The sequence below is a fragment of the Archocentrus centrarchus genome, chromosome 12, assembly GCF_007364275.1.
Source record: "Archocentrus centrarchus isolate MPI-CPG fArcCen1 chromosome 12, fArcCen1, whole genome shotgun sequence".
Lineage (NCBI taxonomy): Eukaryota > Metazoa > Chordata > Actinopteri > Cichliformes > Cichlidae > Archocentrus > Archocentrus centrarchus.
This window is the reverse complement of record NC_044357.1, coordinates 2,726,173-2,748,935: the sequence shown is the minus strand read 5'-3', so window position 1 is coordinate 2,748,935 and position 22,763 is coordinate 2,726,173. Positions and strand designations below refer to the sequence as shown.

Genomic DNA, 22,763 nt, shown 5'->3' with positions numbered 1-22,763 from the left:
TGAAACTAATTCAAGATGTGGATCTTGTTTGTGTCACAGACACAAACACAAACAATCGCTCCATCTAGCTCCTTCTAGATTCTGCTGTCAGCCACCAAGCACAAAAATGTTTGTGTTGGTTAAAGCGTGGCAGTTTCTCTCATTGCCAGGTTTCAAAAATGGCAGGTTTGATTCTTTTGAAGGAGTTGCTCTTTTGACTCATCCAATGAGCCACTCCCTGGCCAATCAGGGGCATGCTATCCATTAAATTTTTGGCTCAACTCAGCTCACGTGAAACCCCATGGCTGAGTAGGTACTTAAAAAGTACCTGGTACCTGGTAGTACCACGTAATGGAAAACCCTAACCCTCGAGTCGAGCCACATAGGTATAAGTGGAAATTACAAGTGGCTCCATAGTGTAGTGGTTCAAGTGTTTGGTTGGTTTGAGTTGGGGAAGAGACAGTAAGGGCATCTGGTATAAAAATCAGCCAAATTCACTAACTTCGTGACCCCTCATGAATAACGGAGTAGCTGAAAGCAGTTTTTTTATTGTTACTTTTTCTTTTTGTTTCTTTGTTTCTTTTTTTTTCTTTTTTTTTTTTTTGAGCAACTTCCTCATCCACATTTCATACCAATTATTCGTGATAATGAACCACTGGGCACATGTGGGCCCTGAGTGAGCAACCCACTGTGGGCCCCGGTACTGGCGTGAAATGTGGTGCACGTGTGGGCCCTGCACTGTGAGGCCTGGGTGGGGCCCCAGGCACTCTGTAATTTGGAAGTAAAATCACTAATTGTATCAAAATAAAAATTAAAATAAAAACAGAAGCGGCAACACAGGTGGCATATAGAGACAAAGGAAAGACGCCTGTATACTAAAGAAAAAATGGAGTCAGAACAAAGCAATAGGGAATATATTTATATTTGTCTAGGATAAAAATGAGGCATTACAACTGTGTAGTTAATAGAAAAGAACAGCACAGGACGGTGTGAGAAATGCCAAAAGAGAGAAACAGTAAAATATGAAGTAGGAAACATCAAAAAGTAGGAGAGAGCTCACACACACTGCATGACATAGAGGTGCTTCAGTAAAGTACCATCAGTCACAGACTGATACCACCTCGATACAGACTGATACCACCTCGATACAGACTGATACCACCTCGATACAGACTGATACCACCTCGATACAGACTGATACCACCTCGGTGCAGACTGATACCACCTCGGTGCAGAACAGAACGCAGTAGGAAGTCCTTCCTGCCGGCAGCAATCAGACTCTTTAATGTGAACCACTAACCAGAACGCACAGTTGTATATAGTATTTATATTTATGTTGTATATCTAGCTCTTATATTGTGTGTATAATATTCTTTGTCACACAGTATTTATATTGTGTATAAAGTATGTAGTGTTTATATTATTTATATTGTGTATTTAGGGCAGCACGGTGGTGCAGTGGTTAGCACTAGGGTTTAATATTTTTCCCGAAAGTGACATGAATCAAATCCCGGGAAACGACGAGCCATTTCCCGGGAATCCCGGGAAAAAAGTTTATTTATTTTTTTATTTTAATTAGGCCTTCTGTAGCCTGTGTCGGCCTTAACCTATTGTGATATTGTAGAGGTAGCTTTCCAGCTATGTCCTGTTATGCCCAGTAGGGGGTAACGTCGGCTTGATTAATGCAATAAAACCTACATCTCGGCATTTGAGTGCTCGAGCTATGCGGTGTTGTATCGTTCCTCAACACTCCCTTAACAAATATAATTCGAATATTCCTCCATTGTACATGGAATTATAACAAGCGATTTTACAACTGCTGGTGCAAAACAATACGGTTCATCTCCACAGCATTGATAAAGGCTCAGCCACGCTGTCGTGGCGACATCTGTTGCGCTATATCTCCACCAGTGGAACGCTGTAATAGTCATTGAAAAGTTAACTACCGTACTACACTATAATATGGCATAACACAGGGCCTTGAGTAATGCTCCACGACTTGGTCATTGCCATTCTGGCAACAGCAAATTTATAACACCGTGTCTGAGGGTTAAAGTAGGTTCGCTGTGAATCGTCTTTTGAAAAACTGGCCAATCCTTATAGCCTAAAAAATATACATTTTACTCAACTCCATTTTAAAAGCAAAATATGTTAAAGCAATCTATTTCATGATAATTTCTTCACACATTAGGCCCGTATCCTAATTCATGATTGTTAGTAAGCGGCTGCAAACGAGGAAAAGAAACACTCGAAGTTAAACAGATATTTCTTTATTGTTCAGGGCAGGCATATTTTATAGGCTATATAATGCAATATAACAATATATAATATAAAATTATATAATACAAAATACCTTAGGGTAAACACATTGCCTACGATTTCAACAAATTAAAGAGGAAAAAAGTACAACTGTGTAATACCTCTATTAAAACGCTTGAGATGAAGGCTGAAGCCTTAAACGGAGGCTGAACGTGCCTGAAATGAAGAGAAATGCTTTTCGCATTAAACGAACCCTTCTCTCAATATTTCCTTAAATTTAACATTCTGAAGCTTTCTTTTCTTTCTGAAAGTCAAATCGACGCGCGCGACTTTTTTCCCGGTTTCCCGTCTAACGTTTCCCGGGAAACGGGAAATGGTTCTGATCGCATTTCCCGGGAATCCCGGATCCCGGGATTAAACCCTAGTTAGCACTGCTGCCTCACAGTTAGAGGGCAGCACGGTGGTGCAGTGGTTAGCACTGCTGCCTCACAGTTAGAATACCATCTGGAAGGCCTGGGTTCGATTCCACCTTGGCCCGGGCCTCTCCCTCTCTCTGTGTGGAGTTTGCATGTTCTCCCCGTGCTTGCGTGGGTTTCCTCCGTGTACTCCGGTTTCCTCCCACATTCCAAAGACATGCACTTACTGGGGTTAGGTTAATTGGCTAATCTAAATTGCCCATAGGTGTGACTGAGTGCGTGAATGTGAGAGTGAAAGGTTGTCTGTCACTCTGTGTTGGCTCTGCAACAGGCTGGCGACCTGTTCAGGGTGTACCCTGCCTCTCGCCCTATGACAGCTGGGATAGGCTCCAGCCCCCCCGCGACCCTTAACAGGATGTGCGGAAGCGAATGGATGGATGGATGGATGGATATTGTGTATTTACATTAGTGTAATTGCTGCTGCTGTAACAAAGCAATTTCCTGCAAGGGATCAATAAAGTTCTATTCTATTGTATTCTAAATATCATGGTGTCAATTCATCAAATCATCAAACTAGAACAAAAGCTTCAATTAAACATTAATTAATGCAGAATTACAACCAGCAGGGGGCAGTATCTACTTATGAGTGAAAATGAGCTCAGTGCATCTCAGTACTTCCACTTATCCTGCTCATGGGGAGGCTGGAGTCTATTCCAGCTGTCATGGGGAAGAGGCCTGTATAGGTCACCAGAGAGACAGACAACCATTCACAGCTATGGGCAATGAAGAATCACCAATTAACCTAACCCCACTGACTGCATATCTTTGGACTGTGGGAGGACACTGGAGAAAACCCACACAAACACAGGCAGAACATGCAAACTCCACACAGAAAGGCCAGAGTAAGGTGGATTCAAACCCAGACTGTCTAGCTGTGAGGCAACAGTGCTAACCACCATGCCACCATGCTGCCAGGTATAAAACACAATTAAAAAAGAGAAAAAAATCTCTAAATAAAAATGTAAAAACATGGTTTTTAACAGGCAAATGTTAAAAATATCTTTTTTTTCAGTCAAGATACAAACTGCTTAGAAATGGATTTATCTTCAAACATGTATACACAAAATCACAGAAAACTTCAAACACTTTCCTTCAGTTGAGTGTAACACCTGAGTGAGTGACATATTCTAGACCATCTACTAATAAGTTAAGAATTAACTAAAATATCAGCCCAGTGTGAGAGTCAGTCAGACCAGTAGTTTCTTGTTTTTAGATTGAAATTAGAAAGAGACCACTTTGGTAACTGGGGAGTTCATTTCAGAGCTTTCAGTAGTTTGTCACTTTTTTGGATTTTAGGATTGGTTTTAAGCTGAATCTCCGTGAATCAGATGAATGAGTGATGTTTTTGTCGCTGCGCTCGGTAGCCTCCTTACACCTCAGCACGTTGGATAGTTGTTTCCGGCACTGAGAGGATCCAAAGTAGTAGAGCAGGGGGTCCAGGAGGCAGTTCAGACTTCCCAAACACAGGAACACCACATAGAGGGCGTAGGAGCTTTCGGATGCATTCCAGTTCTTCTTGAATCCTTCATTTAATTGCAGGTAGTGTGCAAACAGTAGACAGTTTGTGGGCATGAAGCACAGCACAAATATCACCAGCACAATCAAAGACATCAACACTGCTCTTGTTCTCCTGCGTGATGTTCCTGGACTATCTTGTTGGACTCTGCTCAGTGTCCAGATTACCCGAGTGTAGGACACCACTGTGATGAGCAGAGGCAGGAAGAAGAGGATGCAGCAGAGAGTGAGAAAGTAGACCTTTAGAAAGGTGATCTTTTCTAAGGCATAGACATCATGGCAGGTGGTGATGTTCAACTCAGTGAGGGGAAAAGTCTGGTCAAAGGTGGTGAGGGGCACTGAGCCAGCAAAGGATAATACCCACATGGTTACACAGGCTATGATTGTGTTCCTTGGACTCCTCCAAGACAGAGAGTCAATGGGATAAACTACAGCAAGCAGCCGGTCCACACTGATGCAAGCTATGAGAAGAACAGAACAATACATGTTCCAGTAAAAGGCAGCAGTGACCACACGGCACATGAACCAGCCAAATTTCCAGTTGTTGCCTTCAAAGTGGTAGGAGATCTTGAAGGGGAGCATCAGTGCAAAGAGCAGATCAACAAAGGCCAGGTTCACCATATAGATTGCTGCTGGCTTCTTAGGACGGATCCTCCGAGCAAAGGCCAACAGAGCATAAATGTTAATCGGCACGCTGATGGAGCAGACCAGTGTGTAGAAGGAAGGTAAAAGGATGGTGGACACGGGGCCGGTTAGAAACATCTGTGCCTGCTCCGAAAGTCCTTCATGATAAGACAAAGCTGCCCCAGATGCTCCACTTCCCTTAGATTTATTGTCTGGAGTGCCTTAAAAGAGAAAAAAAAAACTTCTCGGTGTGATCCTAGATATAGCAATGGCAGGGTTACAGCTGAAATTAATGGTCAAATTTTTGTTGTTTTTTCCTTTTTTTTTTTTTTTTTGCCTGTTCTATACTACATAAAAATACAAATACAAATAAATATACAAATATCTATTTGTGATGCATACTTTTTGCAATTTTAGTTGTAGCTCATTTAAAAACCCGGCAAATTTTCTGTTTCAGAGTTTAATGCTTGAAATTTAATAATTCTTTAATAACTGGTGACACCTGAGAGGATTGAGAGAACAAAAGAAGTGTCTGAGAAATGCAAAGTAATTAAGTTATTTTTTAACAATGTATACATGCAATAATTACAAATAAATTATAATCATTAGTTTATTCAGAATTTAAAATAAATAGAAATAAATGATAAAAAAGTCCATCACAGATTCCCAGAGAAAAAAACCAAATTTTTAAGCATCTTGTCCAATTAGCGAAACAAGACTTGTAAGCAGGAATATTTGTCTCATTTTTATTATTTCTGCCTAATAAATGTCTGAATTGAATTTGTTATAAAAGCCGAATCATTTTCTGAGACTGAACGAAGACACAATCACAAAATCATTTTCAATTTTCATCTCTAACATGTCCATAAACAGGTTTTTAAATGTAGTTTTAATTTATTAAAAAATGACTTTAAATTTTCTTACCATTATTGCCTGCAGGAAAGGTGCACACACATAACAGAACCCACAGAAAAGGTTTTGGATACACTGAAAACATCGTTGTGAAGATAAAGCTGTTAAATGCCTTCAGTCTCTGAGCTCGTTCCTACTGCTGAGAGTGCGTTTTCCAGCTTCCTTCTGCTGCTGCTTACCACCCAGCCTCTGGATGCAAACTTGTCTTGCCCAAAGTTCTTCTCCAAATGTGCTCCTCCACTAATCAGAGCAGCAATTTGTGCATCCTCACTTCCTCACTAAGACTCCTCTCTTTGTGTCCCTCCTACCAGAGAGACAGGAGGAGGCAGAAGTCGAGGGAACAGACATCAACCAACATGAGACTTGCTTGTCTTAGAAAGAAAGAAAAATATGATGTTTTCTCTGTGTGTAAAACATCCAAAGCTCATATCCACTTGGACAGTATCTGAACCAGCAGAGAACCAGGCTAAAACCAATTTCCTCACAAAAATATTAATCAAAACATTCTGCTTCTTATTTTCTTCTTCTTCTCTCTTTTTTCAACACTTTGATATGCAAGCTTTTGAAGTAATTAACTTGTAATTAGTTGCAAACTAAATGACATTTATGATTTACTCATAGAAGTGAGCCTTTAATTGGATAGAGGCCTTATAATTATGTTGACATGTACATCTTATCACAGGCATAACTCTGTGATAGGCCCACAGGCACGTTTTAAGGGGCCTTTACCATCATGTCTCACTAAGCAATCAAACATCTCAAATTCTCTCTCTTTCTCTCTCATCCACCCACCCACACACAAACACACACACTGTAAACACAATCTCATTTTGCATCGCAATAATCAATAATATCAATAGCAAAATTCCAGCCTTTGATCATCTGCTGTTAGAGATCAGTGAAATGCAAATGCTTTTGCTGTAAAGTCCCACCTTCTTCTTCAACTAGGTTACCACAGGCATAAAGCAAATTTAGCCTTGTTAAAGTAACACGGTAACACCTCCAATATGAAACAAATGAGACAGAACCGTTAGCCACAGGTCCCCAGGACTGAAGGGAAGTGATGCAGGAACATTAGAGGCAGAATCAAAATTGCTCTGCCATGGTGTAGAAGTGAAATGGAGCAGGTGTAATCTTGAAGAAAGAGTATGTGAATACTGTTCTGGAGGTGAACAGAGTGTCAGGCAGGATCATGAGTTTGAGGCTGGTGATGTTGAGTGTTTCAGTGTGTATGCCCTACAAGTTGGATGTCAGATGACTGGGAAAGTACAACTGTAACTGAGCACTCAGAGGGCTTTATATAACACATTTGCATTTACCCATCCACACAAGCACTCCCTTCTACAGCTAAGTGCTTTCCATCTAACATTCACACACATTCATACTCAGACAGTTGCATCGGAGAGCAACTTGGGGATCAGTATCTTGCCCAAGGATACTTTGGCATGCAGACTGGAGCAGCGCCCGTGATGGACCTGCCAATTCTGGAATTCTGTGGCAAATGCCAATCGAGCTTGGCGTCAACCATCCAGAACAATGAACAGTGCACAAGAGAAGTGAAGAAGAGAGTGCAGACAGGGTGGTTTGGATGGCAAAGGATGTTGAAGATGGAGCTGCTGGGCAGGTGAAAAAGAGATTCATGGATGTAGATAAGGAGGTCCTGCAGAGGGTCGGTGTGAATGAGGAGGATCCTAGTGATAGGATGAGATGGAGGCAGATGACCCGCTGTGGTGACCCCTAAATCAAGCAGGTGAAAGAAGACTTGTTTCATTTAAAAATGTTTTAGAATTTTTTAAGTACTAAGACGTCCCACGGTGAGCACCATGACTTATAGGATTGTTAATGGTCCACTTCAGATATTTAATATAGTACTGTTGTAATTTTTTTCAGTCATGTTGTTTCTTCTTGATTGTGGAGGATGCATAATTTGTTTTCCAGTCTTTGCAGCCAAGAACAGAGTAAAGATTTCGCTAACAGGTCATCACGACTGAATTATATTAAATAATGATGATATTGGGGTTTTATTTTTTACCCACAGAAGAAAATGACAAATGTTTAAAAGTAAACTCCAGGAAATAAATTAGTGCCATTAATGCTGCCAGGAAACAGGAAAGCAATCTAACTTCTAATCGTATTATGTGACTTCATTCTTTGTTTATATTAATATGGAGTAAATGGGATTACTCAGAGCGTTTGTGTTTTATAATACAGAAAAATAATAAATATAAATGTTTTCTTCCCGTGTCTCCCGAAGGCATTAGCCAAAATATCTGTTCTTTGGTCCTCTGTTTGCAATCGAGAGGCTATTTAAAAAACAGGGACACAGTTTATTGGCAGCTACAACAGCGTGGCTGGTATTTTTCACTTGTGAGTCAGTGTGTTATAACAAACTGAGCTTCTAGTAACCTCTTCCATGTTTACTCAAGGACAGAAACACCCAAATATGGAGATAAACAACGAGTGTTTTCCCTGTATGGCAACACTTTGAGCTCATCTCGCCCAGTAAGATATTACACATAATATTCCTGTAAATAATGAAATGTGAATGGAATAGTTCTTATATAGCACTTTCCTACCCTAACCGAGCACTCAAAGCACTTATACAACACCTTTACATTCACCCATGCACTTCCATATTTATCTATTTTTTACTATCTATTTATCTACGTTTTTACTGTCTAACATTCACAAGCATTAATACTTAAACACTTTCATCAGAGAACAACTTAGGGTTCAGTATCTTGCCCAAGGATACGTTGACACGAAGCGAGGAATTGAACCACCAACCTTCTAATTAGTGGGTGACCTGCTCTACCTCCTGAGCCACAGCCATCCCAATGTGTCACTATTATAATATTTACAAGTCAGTTTTTTACTTGTGCAGCATGGCCTCCTCGGTACCATGTGAAAGGATTTTCTCCAAAGCCACAGAGGTTATTTCTAAACAGATTTTCCCACTGTGCTTAGACTCAGTCAGACAGTCCAAGCACAGTGGAAAAAGTATTATATCTTAATGAAAATGAATGAAGTCTCCATCACCCCAGTATTCATAAACACAATCACAGTTCCATCTTTTAAAAACACTGCAACAGTTTTAACGTAAACATCTCGTGCTATTAAATTTATTTAAACACTGACTGAAATCAATCAAAACATATTAGATAAATGAATGAATGAACCACACAGAATCAAATTAAGGTCTTTTTATTTCTTATCTCGGCACTGATTATTCCCATGACAACACTGTTGAGGCCATCACTAATAGAAGAAATGAAAATAAAGGCTCTAACCAACAGAAAGTGTTTGTGTGCACATGAAGCTTTGAGAAATGAACCTTTTTTTTTTTTTTAACCAGTTGGATGGAAAGCTTCCAGGCTTCATCTGCCCATAACTAACTTTAAAGTCCAAAGCCAATTTACTCTGAGCAAAGGGGATCCAACAAAGCAGTAATAAGGATGGTGGACACACCAAGGATCTCATGGAGACAAAGAGAAGACTAGGTAATCATTTGGAGATGAAATGACAAATTGGGTTAAAGTGAAACTGACATTACTACCAGAACAAACTTAATGATAAAGCGAGGGTGGAGAGGAAAATGGCCATTCTAAATATTGTGGCCAAAATAAGAAGATGGGAATCAGGTATGTAATTAGATGCTGCAACAGGTGAGGGAAATGCCTCAAGAGATCCTGAGACAATGATGGGAAGCTGCACCAGAACAGGAGGAGAGAAAGATGCAGCACTGGAAAGAGTGGAAGAGGGGAAAAAAGAGAGAGAAGGAGACAAAAGAGAAATGACTATATATTGTTTTGTTCCAGCACCCAGCCTTCATTTTGGATGTGCGTGTCCTTTTTTCTTTTTTCAATGCATGAACACTGCCAACACTTCAAAATTCTCACAAAATTAACAGCTCATATGCAAGTATGTCATGGTGACAATACAAAATGGCATCTCCAGAACTGTCTGTCCCACTCAGAGGAACGAATCCATTTCTTAAAGGTCAGGGTTGTACAGCTGTACCTCTGACTGAATCATTTCTTCCTGCAAAAATGCCAGACATTGCCATTATTTACAGCCCAGCACAGAAGCATATACATGAATATACATGCATATACATTACCGGGAAATCAAGAAAATCTGGGCGGCCGTTCGACATCTGCAGAGGCTGCCGACCCAGGTGGCTGTCCAGGGCCGTACAAACTCAGACTCAAAGCCTGTTGGACCTGAGCCGTAAAGCTGGTGAGTAGCCCAGCTGAGAACGTGCTCGCAGGCGAGAGGGGTTTGATCTGGAGATAAAGTTCGGTTCTGCACGGTGAGGACGGTAACTAACAAATTTGGAATATTGGATTACTGAATGGGTTCCCCAGTGAGACTGAAGGCTGTTGGAAAAAAAACAAGCAGCCTGTTCCAAAAACAACATCTGCATTATCAGGAATTCGGCTCCCTAGCCGGCCTTGGGCTGGTAATCATAGCTCTCCAGGGCTATGTGTGACGGTCACTCTCCCCCTCAGCCCTCTCTGTGATTTGTGAAGCTGGATCTGGTGTACCTCGGCCGCTGATGAACTTCCATCACTATCAGCAAACTGTTTTGGCTAGGAGCTGGCATCTGGCTCCACAATGCCCTGACCCTTTCGTCTCCGTCTGCATCCCCTCCTGCCCCCCTCCCTTCCCCGACCATATTGCTATCCTAGCTTTAAATGTGCAAATATGCCTTGCTAAGGTGGTTTATTTTGGACCCTGGTATGGTGCTCGACATGAGCACCATACCAGATGACTCTTTTTTTAACCTAACTACCCCATGATGTGTGTTGTTTCCTTTTCTGGGACTGATAAAGGTAGCGCCGGCAACGGCTGCACGACCTCAGACACCTGTCCCCCCTGTTTGCTTCTGTTTTATGTATTTCTCTTGGATGGGTGTTCTGGGACGCAAATTTCATTATATGTTTTCATTATATGTTTACATATATATGACAATAAAGTCTTCTTGATTCTTGATGAAGCCTTAGTTCACAAAGCGCGGCAGAAACACAGGCTCGTTCTTAAGCATTTCGCCGTTTCATTGTAACCGACACCAGCACTGGCACGAACACCTCGGCGGTGGAAACGCCTGGTCCAGATCTGGGAGGAGATCCCCCAGGATATCATATGTGTCCTCTCATTAGGAGCATGCCCCAATGTTGTCAGGCATGCATACAAGCATGTGATCTAACAAAACATTGAATTTTCTTCATAAATGTAAACTCACAATGAAGAGTTGATTAAAATGTGAGCTTTGTGTGACTGAACTAATAGGTTCACATTTTGGCTGTTGAAATTTGCTTGGAAATGAATGACTATCAGTCTCTCACCCTTAGTTGTGCTGCTATAGTCCTAGGCTGAGTGTTTCTTTTCATTCACCTCTTTTTTTCTCTGTTTATACCCCACTCTGCATTTAATCGTTAGTGATTATTAATCTCTGTGTCTCTTCCACAGCATGTCTTTTGTCCTGTCTCTCTCCCCTCACCCACAACCGGTCACAGCAGATAGCTGCCCCTCCCTGATCCTGGTTCTGATGGAGGTTTCTTCCTGTTAAAAGGGAGTTTTAATAAAACAAAAACCATTTAACAAATAACATTCACAACTACTGTTAAGTAGGTTATACTTAACTTAGAATTCTTATTGAATATCAACAAAATTCACTTTAACGCAATCATAATAATAGCACGAATTATAACACTGTTCAATATTATAGCTCAGAATATCTCAGATTCAGTTCAATAGTTCAATTCAGTTCCAAAAAAGGGAAAATCCAGAATCCTGCTGCCATAAAGCAGCAAAACAGGAGGACACCAAATTGTCTCTCTATGAGTAATATCAAACTGTGTTCTGTTAATCCGGTTGCTGTAGTATTTTTAACCCTCCTGTTGTCCTCGGGTCAAAATGACCCGCCACTGTGTTAAAACCCCCCAAAAAATCCACTAAATGCTATTTTTTAACTTGAAATTTTATGACTTTTCCTGGGGAGGAATGGGGAGATGGGGAGGAATACAACCCAGAGCAGGATGAATCATCTTCAGAAGAAGAAGAAAACCCTAAAGCTGAAAGAGAGACTTTCCTTTCAAAAAATGGCAAAATAACATGGTCCTCAGCAGCATATGACCAACACGGCAGGCATGCAGAACAAAACGTCATAAAGATGACCCCAGGACCGACAAGGTATGCTGTTTCTCATGCCCATGACATTGTCTCTACATTCTACCTGTTTATCACACCAGCAACAGAAATCCTGGAGATGACAAATCTGGAGCGTTTTCGCAAATATGGAGACAGCTGGAAAAAGATGGATGAGATTGACCTGCAGGCCTACTTAGGGCTGCTCATCTTAGCAGGTGTATACAGGTCCCGAGGTGAGGCTGCAGCTAGTCTATGGGATGCAGAGAGTGGAAGGCCAATTTTCCAAGCCACAATGCCACTCAAACTCTTTCACACCTACTCAAGACTGCTACGATTTGATGACCGTGAATCACGACCAGCAAGACGTGTGACAGACAAACTTGCAGCCATAAGAGAGGTATGGGACAAGTGGGTGGAGCGGCTGCCCTACCTCTACAATCCAGGGCCTGACGTAACAGTGGATGAGCAACTGGTTCCATTTAGAGGTAATCTGTTTTCATATTTGTAATAAAAGTGATTTTCACTATTGATTTCTTTGACTGTTTTCTGTGACACTGATACTAATCACTGATGCTAATGTCTAAAGGTCGTTGTCCTTTCCGGCAGTATATGCCCAGCAAGCCAGCAAAATATGGGATCAAGTCATGGGTGGTTTGCGATGCCAAATCAAGCTATGCTTGGAAAATGCAAGTCTATACTGGGAAGCTGACCAGTGGATGCCCAGAGAAGAACCAGGGCATGCGAGTTGTGCTTGATGTGACAGAGGGACTGAGGGGTCACAATGTGACATGTGACAATTTCTTCACCTCTTATGAACTCGGACAGCAGCTCCTGAAGAGGAAGATCACCATGGTTGGTACAGTTCGAAAGAACAAGCCTGAGCTCCCACCTGCACTGCTTGCGTCAAAGGAGAGAGAGGTCTTCTCCTTAAAGTTTGCCTTCACGCCCACCACCACTCTAGTTTCCTACCTCCCAAAGAAAAACAAGAACGTAGTTCTTCTGAGCACACTGCACACAGACGGTGACATTAGTGATCGTGAGGACAGGAAGCCAATCATCATCCTAGACTACAACCGCAACAAAGTAGGTGTGGACAACCTAGATAAGGTGATTGGAACATATAGCTGCAGAAGAATGACTGCCCGCTGGCCCCTGGTCATCTTCCACAACATCATTGATGTTTCCTCTTACAATGCCTTTGTGATTTGGAGAGAGATAAACCCGACCTGGATGTCTCGTAAGCAGAACAAGAGGAGGGTGTTCCTGGAGCAGCTAGGAAAGGCACTTGTAACTCCACTCATTGAAAGAAGGAAGCATGTCCCCCGCACAGAAGCCTCAGCAGCAGTTGTGAAAGCTATTCAGAGTGCAGGAGCTCCTGATCAACCTGAGAATCCAGATACCACAGCCACTTCCCCAGCGAGGGCAAGTAAGAGGAAGAGATGTCAGTTCTGCCCTCAAAAGAAGGACTGTAAAACACATACTGTGTGCTGCAGGTGTAAGAAATATATCTGCAAAGGCTGTGCACTTGCATACTGCCCTACATGTGCTAATTAGTTGAATGGGTTTTGTTATTTTTATACTTTTGTATTGTACATTGTCTTAAATTGTTCACTGGACCAAAAAAAAGAAACTGAGTCATTGGGATGAATAAAAATGCATTCAAAACTCCTTTTTGCACATTTTTTTCTTTAGTAAGGTCATAGAAATTCAAGTGAAGAGGGAAAACTCAGGTATTCACACATTTTGTGGTGAATGACAATATGCAAGATGAAATTTGGTGTTTAAAATTCAATTAAGCTGCTTATATTGGGGGTTTATTGAAGACGGGTCATTTTGACCCGGAGGACCAGGGGTGTATACAGAAAATGAGGACATCAGGAGGGTTAAACTCAAGTCTCATGGGTCAGGCTTGCCATCCGATGTCCTGTGTGTTGTAGTCTCAACAGTCGCCGGTTTTCCTTTTGGTGGGAAATCCTCTGTCTTTCCAGAGAAAATGTTTGATGCACACAGCTATGTCACTTCTCTGGAATCGCTAATTCTTTTCCTTCCAAACGCTAATTGTGTTTAAGGGAATGGGGGGGCACATTAAGGGGGCATTCCCACAATTCACTTTTTTGTGCCACATTAACTGGCAATCATTTGCTTCTGAATGTGAATAAGTCCAGAGAGGTGGTGATCAATACTGCGGCGTAGTGATTAGCACTGTTGCCTGATGGCAAGAAGGTCCTGGGTTCAATGTGTGGAGTTGCATGTTCTCCCTAGTACAAAGACATGCACTGAGTGGGGTTAGGTTAACTGGTGATTCTAAATTGCTCACAGGTGTGAATTTGAGACTGAATACTTGTTTTAGGGTAATGGTAAATTAACTTGTCAATAGTTTTACATCATCACTGCATACAACTGTGAATACTGTGGCGTCTCTGAAAAGGAAAGCTTCAAATCAGAAGTGCCTGACTCTGTGATATAATTCACAAATGCAGAGCTTAAAGCAGATAACACGTAAGCTGGAGAGGGAATGGTGTCTCACTAACTTAGAAGATGCTCATTTAGCATGGGAAAAGTTTGTTGCTCTATAAAAAAGCCTTCCATAAAGCTAGGACATCTTACTACTCATCATTAATTGAAGAAAATAAGAACAACCCCATCACTTGACCCAGCTGTCTTAGCTAATTATAGGCCAATCTCCAAAATTCCTTTTCACTCAAAGATTCTTGAAAGAGTAGTTGTAAAACAGCTAACTGATCATCTGTAGGTTTATTTGAAGAGTTTCAGTCAGGTTTAAGAATTCATCACAGCACAGAAACAGCATTAGTGAAGGTTACAAATGATCTCTTTCTTACAGCCTCTGACAGTGGACTCATCTCTGTGTTTATCCTGTTGGACCTCAGTGCAGCTGTTGACCATAACATTTTATTACAGAGATTAGTGCGTGCCATAGATATTAAAGGCACTGCACTACAGTGGTTTGAATCATATTTATCTAATAGACTTAAATTTGTTCATGTAAATGGGGAGTCTTCTTAATTATGGAGTTCCACAGGGTTCTGGTCTAGAACCAATTTTATTTACATTATGCATGCTTCCCTTGGGCAGCACAAAGCATTGCATAAATTTTCATTGTTATGCAGATGATACTCAGCTTTACCTATCCATGAAGCCAGATGACACACATCAATTAATTAAACTGCAGGAATGTCTTAAAGACATAAAGGCCTCGATGACCTCTAATTTTCTGCTTCTAAATTCTTGTACTCAGCCCCACAAATCTTATAAACATGGTGTCAAACCAGATACTTACTCTAGATGGAATTACTTTGGCCTGCAGTAACACTGTGAGGAATCATGGAGTCATTTTTGACCAGGATATGTCCTTCAGTGCACATATTAGACAAATATGAGCGCTTTTTTTGCATCTGTGCAGTATTTTTAAAATTAGAAACATCCTTTCTCGGAGTGATGCTGAAAAGCTAATTCATGCATTTATTACTTCTAGGACTATTGTAATTTGTTATTATCAGGCTGTCCTAAAAGCTCCCTGAAAAGCCTTGAGCTGATTCAAAATGCTGCAGCTAGAGTACTGACAGGGACTAGAAAGAGAGAGCAGATTTTCCCATATTGGCTTCTGTTCATTAGCTCCCTGTTAAATCTCAAAGACCTTATAGTACCACATCACCCCAATAGAGCATGTCGCTCTCAGACTGCTGGCTTACTTGTGGTTCCTAGGATACTTAAGAGTAGAATGGGAGGCAGAGCCTTCAGCTTTCAGGCCCCTCTTCTGTGGAACCAGCTCCCAGCTTGGATTTGGGAGACAGACTCCCTCTCTATTTTTAAGATTAGGCTTAAAGCTTTCCTTCTGGGGTCCCTGGAAGGCTTAGTGGTGAGCCAGCGCCCACACACATGTGACACGTTGCGGTGTGGGTTCGAATCCCAGCCTGTCACTAATTTGCCTGCGTATCTTTCCTCCAATTCTTGTCTCCCTCCACTGCTGATAAAAGCTACTGTGGGCAAAAAAAATCTTTAATTTTTCATAAAGCTTATAGTTAGGGCTAGATCAGGTGGCCCTGACCCATTGCTTAGTTATGCTGCTGGGGGGGCTCCCATAGTGCATTGTTTCTTTTTATTCACTTTTTTTACTCCGTTTCTACTTCACTCTACATTTAATCATTAATTATTATTAATCTCTGTATTTTATCCTGGCTCCCTCCCCTCAGCCCCAACCGGTCAGGGCAGATGGCTGCCCCTCGCTGAGCCTGGTTCTGCTGGAGGTTTCTTCCTGTTAAAAGGGAGTTTTTCTTTTCCACTGTCGCCAAGTGCTTGCTAATCCACTCTCCTTCTCCAAACTGACACAACGTGTGGGAACTGTTGGAATTTGTTGGGGGAAATGTAGATAATTCGACTATGATCTCTATATCTCAAATGACCACGAACAGCAGAGTCTGTGCAGTTTATTATAATGCGCACAATTCGCCCGACTCAGTAGGAGCCTACACTGTAAACCCAGATTTTGATTCCATTTAAAAATACTCAGTTCATATTACTTAAAATTGCCTAGAATCTGAACATTACTTGTTAATGCTGAGTAGACTGTAGACTTTTTGATTGTCTATGTTATTGTAATCATGTGTTTGAGTTCAAACAACTTAATATCATCAAGTTTTGCACCTGCTTAAAATCTAGTTTATACCAGTTTAAACAGACTGGATTAATGAGCAGCAGCATGGTGTCATGATAGTTAGCACTGCTGCCTTACAGCTAGAATGTCATCTGTGTTCAAGTCCACCTTGGCCCAAGCTTCTTGCTGTGTGGAGTTTGAAATCGCAGATATTTGGCCCTTTTGTTTGGTTTTTGTTCACAACTCTCTCTCATATAGTTTTTTATTGTTTCATGGACAAATGTTATTTGTAAATGTTAATGTACCAGTGTTCAGCAGGGCTGAGTTTTATCATGTTTGTTTATTTACCAAATTTAAACAGACACAGTTCAACACTGTAAAAAATATTTGTGTTACTGGGCGGCATGGTGGTGTGATGGTTAGCACTGCTGCCTCACAGCTAAAATAGCTATTTAATAGTCTGGGTTCGATTCCACCTTGGCTCAGGCCTCTCCCTGTGTGGAGTTTGTATGTTCTCCCTGTGTCTGTATGGGTTTCCTCCCACAATCCAAAGACATGCAGTTACTGGGGTTAGGTTAATTGGTTATTCTAAATTGCCCACAGGTGTAAATGTCTGTCTCTCTCTGTGTCAGCCCTACAACAGGCTGGTGACTGGTACAGGGTGTATCCTCCATCTTACTGCCTTGTCAGCTGGGATAGACTCCAGCCCCCACCCCCCCCCCATGACCATGAAAAGGATAGGGGAATTGATTGATCAAAAGACATTTTATTTTTTCATGAACTATAAAAGATTAGTTTGGTCAATTAGAACAAACAATTTAGTTCAATTGGAAATGGAGTAGTGCTTACTTAACAGGCTGAGTTAAATAAATGGGTGGTGATTGCTTAAACTAAGTATCTTCGATTACTAAAACTCTGTTATTAGTACATTCAACTTAGATCTTTCATTCCATTCCAAAATGTCTCCAGTACAGTGAACATAGACCCCTGCACTTATTCAACTGTTTCATTACTTAAAAAATTTAAGGCAACGAGTTACCTTGTTTTTTTTTAAATAGATTCAACTTATCCAGGTTTACAGTGTAGATACTAACCTCTCACATTAACGGCATTAGTGTGATATAATTTCACCACAACCAATCATCAACAGTTTGATAACATGGAATAAAAGGGGACTGAGGACATTTCTTGTGTGCCTTCGCGCTCAATTTTTAGCTAGCTTGTTGAGGTGGGGAGGGGTGGAAGCTATGACTTACTCTGAATTACAATAAACTGGATTAAATTGAACATACTGCCAGTAAACTTGTTAGGTTACACCACGGTAAAGTAATACAATATCCAACTGCTTGAACAACATAGATATAAAGTGTTACTTTTTAAGCCTCTTACCTTGAATAAAACTGCATTCGACGGGCAGTAACACACTTCAAACAACAGTTGTGTGGTGCAATTCCCTGCTGGGGCGGAAGTGTACGGCAGTTAAAAGCAAATAGTTCCCAGAGTTCCCATTGGGTAGAATTTACTAATTATTTGACATTGTTGACCTTACTGATAAAATATAATTAAATTCTACTCAGTAATTTTGAGCTGAAAGTATTTTTTGAATAATAAGTAAAATGCAATTAATAAATAATTAAACAATTATTAAATCAGCATAATACACACAGTCATTTTTTTCATGAAAAAACTACTAATATTTATTTTGTAAATATTAATTTAGCCCAGTCACACTTGTTAGAGTGTAGGGGGTCATTTTGTCTGTTGGGTTTTCTCTGTATTATTTTAGGGTCTTTACCTATAATACAAAGCGCCTTGAGGCGACTGTTGTGATTTGGAGCTATACAAATAAAATTGAATTCATTTGAACTGAATTGTCTGTGTTAGCCCCGCGGCAGGCTGGCGACCTGTACAGGGTGTACCCTGCCTCTCGCCCTATGACAGCTGGGATAGGCTCCAATGACAGGGTGGACATTTTTGGATTAATTTAGTATCTAAGAAGCACACGGTGGATCAACAGCTACCAAAGTAATTGGTTATTGAAGGAGACCACATGCTGTTTTCAAAATGTAGTTAAACGTTCTGAAAACTTTTTCTATTAATCAGCTTTTCCTCTGACAGGGTGGACATGTTAAGGTTAACCACACCTAACTACCAACATAATTACATGAAAATTAGGAAATATAAGTGTAGCTGCTCACTGCAGCTGCCACAGTTGTTTCAACCTCCATTGAAGAAAGACAGATTCAGGGTGTTGATGTTACTGATTTCATTAGTTGGTCTCTTAAAGGGGCAATTACTCCATGATGACAGGGGGGAAAGTAGTTTAAAAATAGTAATAAAAATAGAGACAAAATTCAAAATGGTTTGGTTTACCCAAGAATTTGGTAAGAGTAATAAGAACATTTAAAATGTATTTTCATTTTGTGCCAATTACTGCCTTATTACACTGCTTGAAAGGAGCAGACAGCATGTGGGACATAGCAAAAACAGATACATCCAACCAAAGAAAATGGTATAAAATTAGCGAAATTCATTTTACTGATGTGTGTGTCAGTGTATCCACATTTTGAAACATGTTAACAATAATTTATTAACAATAATTTATTGATTCTGATGAGGACACCAAAAGGTACTTTATACTGATATTGACCCGTATAACTGGGTAACTGCATGTGTAACAGTGCATTATATTTGACTGTGATCGTGTTATATAACAAAGTGCAAAATAAGAACTATGGCTTGGTTTCAGTTAATTCAAAAATACAACACTTTTAAAGTTATTTGACTTCTTTATTTAAAGGTAAGTATACCTTGTTCTCACATATTACTTGTGTGTAGTTTAGTTCTGTAGGATGTATAAGATGTTAGTCCCATTCTAAGAGAAATCAAACCTCCTACGAGTGTGTGCCACAGGATCCCAGGCAGACTTTGTCATTCTTTTGTTCGGACAAACAACACATGGACCCCCCCCCCATTATTGACATGGATGTAAGTAAAGGTATCAGAGAAGAACTTGAGCGTACCGTTGAGGGGCTGGAGTGGGAGGAGCTGGATTCCATGCTCGAGGGTGCCATAAATGACCTGTTGAATCCAACAACAACTCCTCCACCTCCACCTTCATTCCCAGCTCGGCCACCCACCTACCCTCAGCCAGCAGCAGACAGTCCTCCTGCAAATGTGCAGCATGCTCCCCAAATGACTGCTCCCCCCACCACAGAGCCAGCTGAGCTGTATAGTTAGCCAGTGACAGTCAGCCAGGGACAGGTAAGACATGCAGAGGTAGTGACAGGTGTCAATAGTACTTTTATTGATAAAGGTACTTAAAACTGTTGAATGCTTCAGACCAAATGAAAGAAAAAAAAAGTCTGCTGTCACCTTCCTTGTATTTATTAAGGCACATTATGATTATTCACCTTTCAGTCCTCCAGATATGTTTTCATCTCACAGATTCGCATGTTCACTTTCAGTGTTTGTCTCAAAGAGAGGGTAAATACTGCCATCTGGTGGATAGATGATACTATTGCATCTTGTGTGATCACCTGTTGTGTGGTTTCTGTTTCCAGTGCAACAGCATAGTCCAGATTCCTGACAGCATGCTGCAGTACCTGCGTCCTGTCGGCGTACTGTAAATGAAACACACGAGTGAACACAGCTGCTGAACATCTGTATCTTCATAAACTCTCTTATCTCATATCCCTCTCTCTGTATCTGTGTAGGAACAGTGTGTTTGTGTGTGACTTCACCATATCTGCTCCTCCACTCAACACACCCACTCCAAATTAAAAATACTGTTTTTGAGTGGGACTGGCTCATGATCTGCAGCTGTCTGTCTTTTATCTGCAGATGCCTACATTAATTATTGGAATCCAGGGTTAATACAGGAATCCTAGAGTTCAATTTACTACCTTTTACTACCTATTTTACTACCTCTACAATACTTTTACTACCAGCACAAAATCGAGCAGCAGCCTTTTTTTGGGGTAGTGGTGGATTCACAGCACTAAGCCATGTACGATAGCCCATCTCTCACCGAAGACAAAACTTTATCCCACTTACTTGAAGGTGTAACTGTGACTTTGTCTTGACTACGACCACATACACATTAATATTCCAAACACATTTCAAGAAGACTTAGGAAATTTGTTTTTTAAGAATATAAACAAAATGCAATGAAATTCAAGTTTCACAAGCCGATGATTTATTTTCATTGCCGTTACACCGTTCCAGGTCTAATTTATATTTTTTCTTCACACTTTACAAAATGCCACTCAATCACAATGCCTCTCAGAATTCTGACTTTTTACTCAGAATTCTGACTTTAATCTCACAATTTTGACGTTTTTCTCAGAATACTCTTACTCTGTGTTTCATGCCTGTAGAAAGAGGAAGCATCAGGACAAGCAGGAAGAGCAGTACATTAAAAAGCCTCTAAATGCCTTCATGATCTTTCTGAAGGAGCAGAGGCCAAAGGTGAAGGCAGAAATGAAGATCACTGGGAGTGCAGCTGTGAATGCGGTCGTGGGAGAGAGGGTAAGCATAGATTTATGCATTTGTTAATGTTTTATACTCATGTTTGTCTTCCAGCTGTCCTGTAGTTATGTGTAGTAGCAGTGTGGATGCTGACAGTGTGTTCTTCTGTCCACAGTGGACGTCGCTGTCAAAGGACCAGCAGGCCACATATTACGAGCAGGCTGATCAGCAAAAAATGCTCCATGCTCAAAAGCATCCACACTGGTCCAGCAAAGACAATTACATATGTTGAAAGTGAAAACTGAACTGGTTTGTGATTTTTTTCCTTTGGATCATTAATTAGTTAAAACCCAGAATAGAATTGGGCAAAGTTTATAGGTAAATAGAAAATACTTTATCAAATAAAAGTTATTATTCTCAAACAATAGAACATTAACAAGACAATTTTCCCCATACACTGATGTCTGGATTTTTATTTTTCGTAAATGAAATGTGCAAAATCATCACTCAAGAATAAATGAAAACTTTTTTTTTCCCCGAGTGTTCAGAAAGTATAATACAAAAATGTAATAAAAATATCCCTTCATTCACTAAATTTCCGGATTTTTTTCTTAAATAAACAAGCTGTACAAAAAAAAAAGGAATTTGGTTTAAATGTTTTATAGCAAATTCCTTTTTTTCCCAAGAAAAATATGTTATGTGTCACGTGACGGTATAACGTCCAATCACTGTTGGGAGGGGAGGAGCAAAGTGTGCCCGCTCTGTGCTGTGACAGGAGTGGCACTTAAACAGACGATCAGCTCTCAACTTTGGTGAAAACGCAGCACTGCATACAGGAGAGAAACTGAAGCTTAAGTATTGCTCTCATTACACTGGTATTAATCAATACCAATACCAACGTTGGTATCAGTATTATCGATATTTGGATTGTTACTGTCTTACTGTCTTGTCTGTCTTACTGGGGTTAGGTTAATTGGCTAATCTAAATTGCCCATAGGTGTGAATGAGAGCATGAATGTGAGTGTGAAAGGTTGTCTGTCCCTCTGTGTTGGCCCTGCAACAGGCTGGCGACCTGTTCAGGGTGTACCCTGCCTCTCGCCCTATGACAGCTGGGATAGGCTCCAGCCCCCCCGCGACCCTTAACAGGATGTGCGGAAGTGAATGGATGGATGGATGGATGGATTGATCTTAGGGTTGCCACCCATCATGTAAAATACGGAATCGTCCTTTATTTTGCAATTAAATGTTGGGTCCGCGTTGAACCGATATGGGGGTCCCTTATTTTCATTTGTGAAAGGTGGCAACCCTATGCCACCTTTCAGATCAGAATTTTGCATAAATAAAATAAAAGCATGGATCCATTATGCCCTGCAGTCTAAACTTTTGATACTGCTGGTGCTTTAATATTGTACCACCTGAGTATTTAGCTCCTTCTAGCAGGATAACGCGCCGTGTCTCAAAGTTCAGGTCATTTCAAACTGGCTTCTTGAACATAACAGTAATGCCCTCAGTCACCAGATCTCAATCCAACAGAGCACCTTTGGGATGTGGCAGAATAGGAGGATCTAACAGATGCATGTCTTCAGGAGACAGGTACAACAGTGAGTGTCTACAGCCATCTGTAAACACATTGGAGGCTTTATATTTTATGCTCATGGTTTGGGCCTGCATTTCAATCAGTGGTGTTGGGGATCTTGTCAAAATTGATGGAATTACCATCCAATTCAGATCCACCAAGCAATACCATGTGGAAATTATCTGAT

At 40.8% G+C, this 22,763-nt stretch overlaps 2 protein-coding genes across 2 annotated transcripts; one reads left to right on the top strand and one right to left on the bottom strand.

Annotated features, from left to right (window-relative positions):
• Positions 1–3,905: 3,905 nt before the first annotated feature.
• On the bottom strand, positions 3,906–7,747 carry LOC115789697 (proteinase-activated receptor 1-like). The gene is made up of 2 exons (XM_030743215.1): positions 7,741–7,747; positions 3,906–5,074 (listed from the first exon to the last, which is right to left on the bottom strand). Exons 1-2 carry the CDS (start codon positions 7,745–7,747, stop codon positions 3,981–3,983), a joined length of 1,101 nt encoding a protein of 366 aa, XP_030599075.1. The 3' UTR covers positions 3,906–3,980.
• A 4,004-nt stretch (positions 7,748–11,751) lies between these two features.
• On the top strand, positions 11,752–21,292 carry LOC115789696 (piggyBac transposable element-derived protein 4-like). The gene is made up of 5 exons (XM_030743214.1): positions 11,752–12,403; positions 12,505–13,340; positions 20,094–20,155; positions 20,910–21,060; positions 21,176–21,292. The coding sequence occupies exons 1-5, from the start codon at positions 11,752–11,754 to the stop codon at positions 21,290–21,292; spliced, it is 1,818 nt and encodes a 605-aa protein (XP_030599074.1).
• Positions 21,293–22,763: the final 1,471 nt, after the last annotated feature.

Coding starts and splice junctions, on each gene's coding strand:
- LOC115789696 (XM_030743214.1), top strand. CDS start 11,752: ATGACTTTTCCTGGGGAGGAATGGGGAGATGGGGAGGAATACAACCCA. Junction 20,156..20,909: donor CTGCGTCCTGTCGGCGTACT/GTAAATGAAACA, acceptor TCATGCCTGTAG/AAAGAGGAAGCATCAGGACA. Junction 21,061..21,175: donor ATGCGGTCGTGGGAGAGAGG/GTAAGCATAGAT, acceptor TTCTGTCCACAG/TGGACGTCGCTGTCAAAGGA.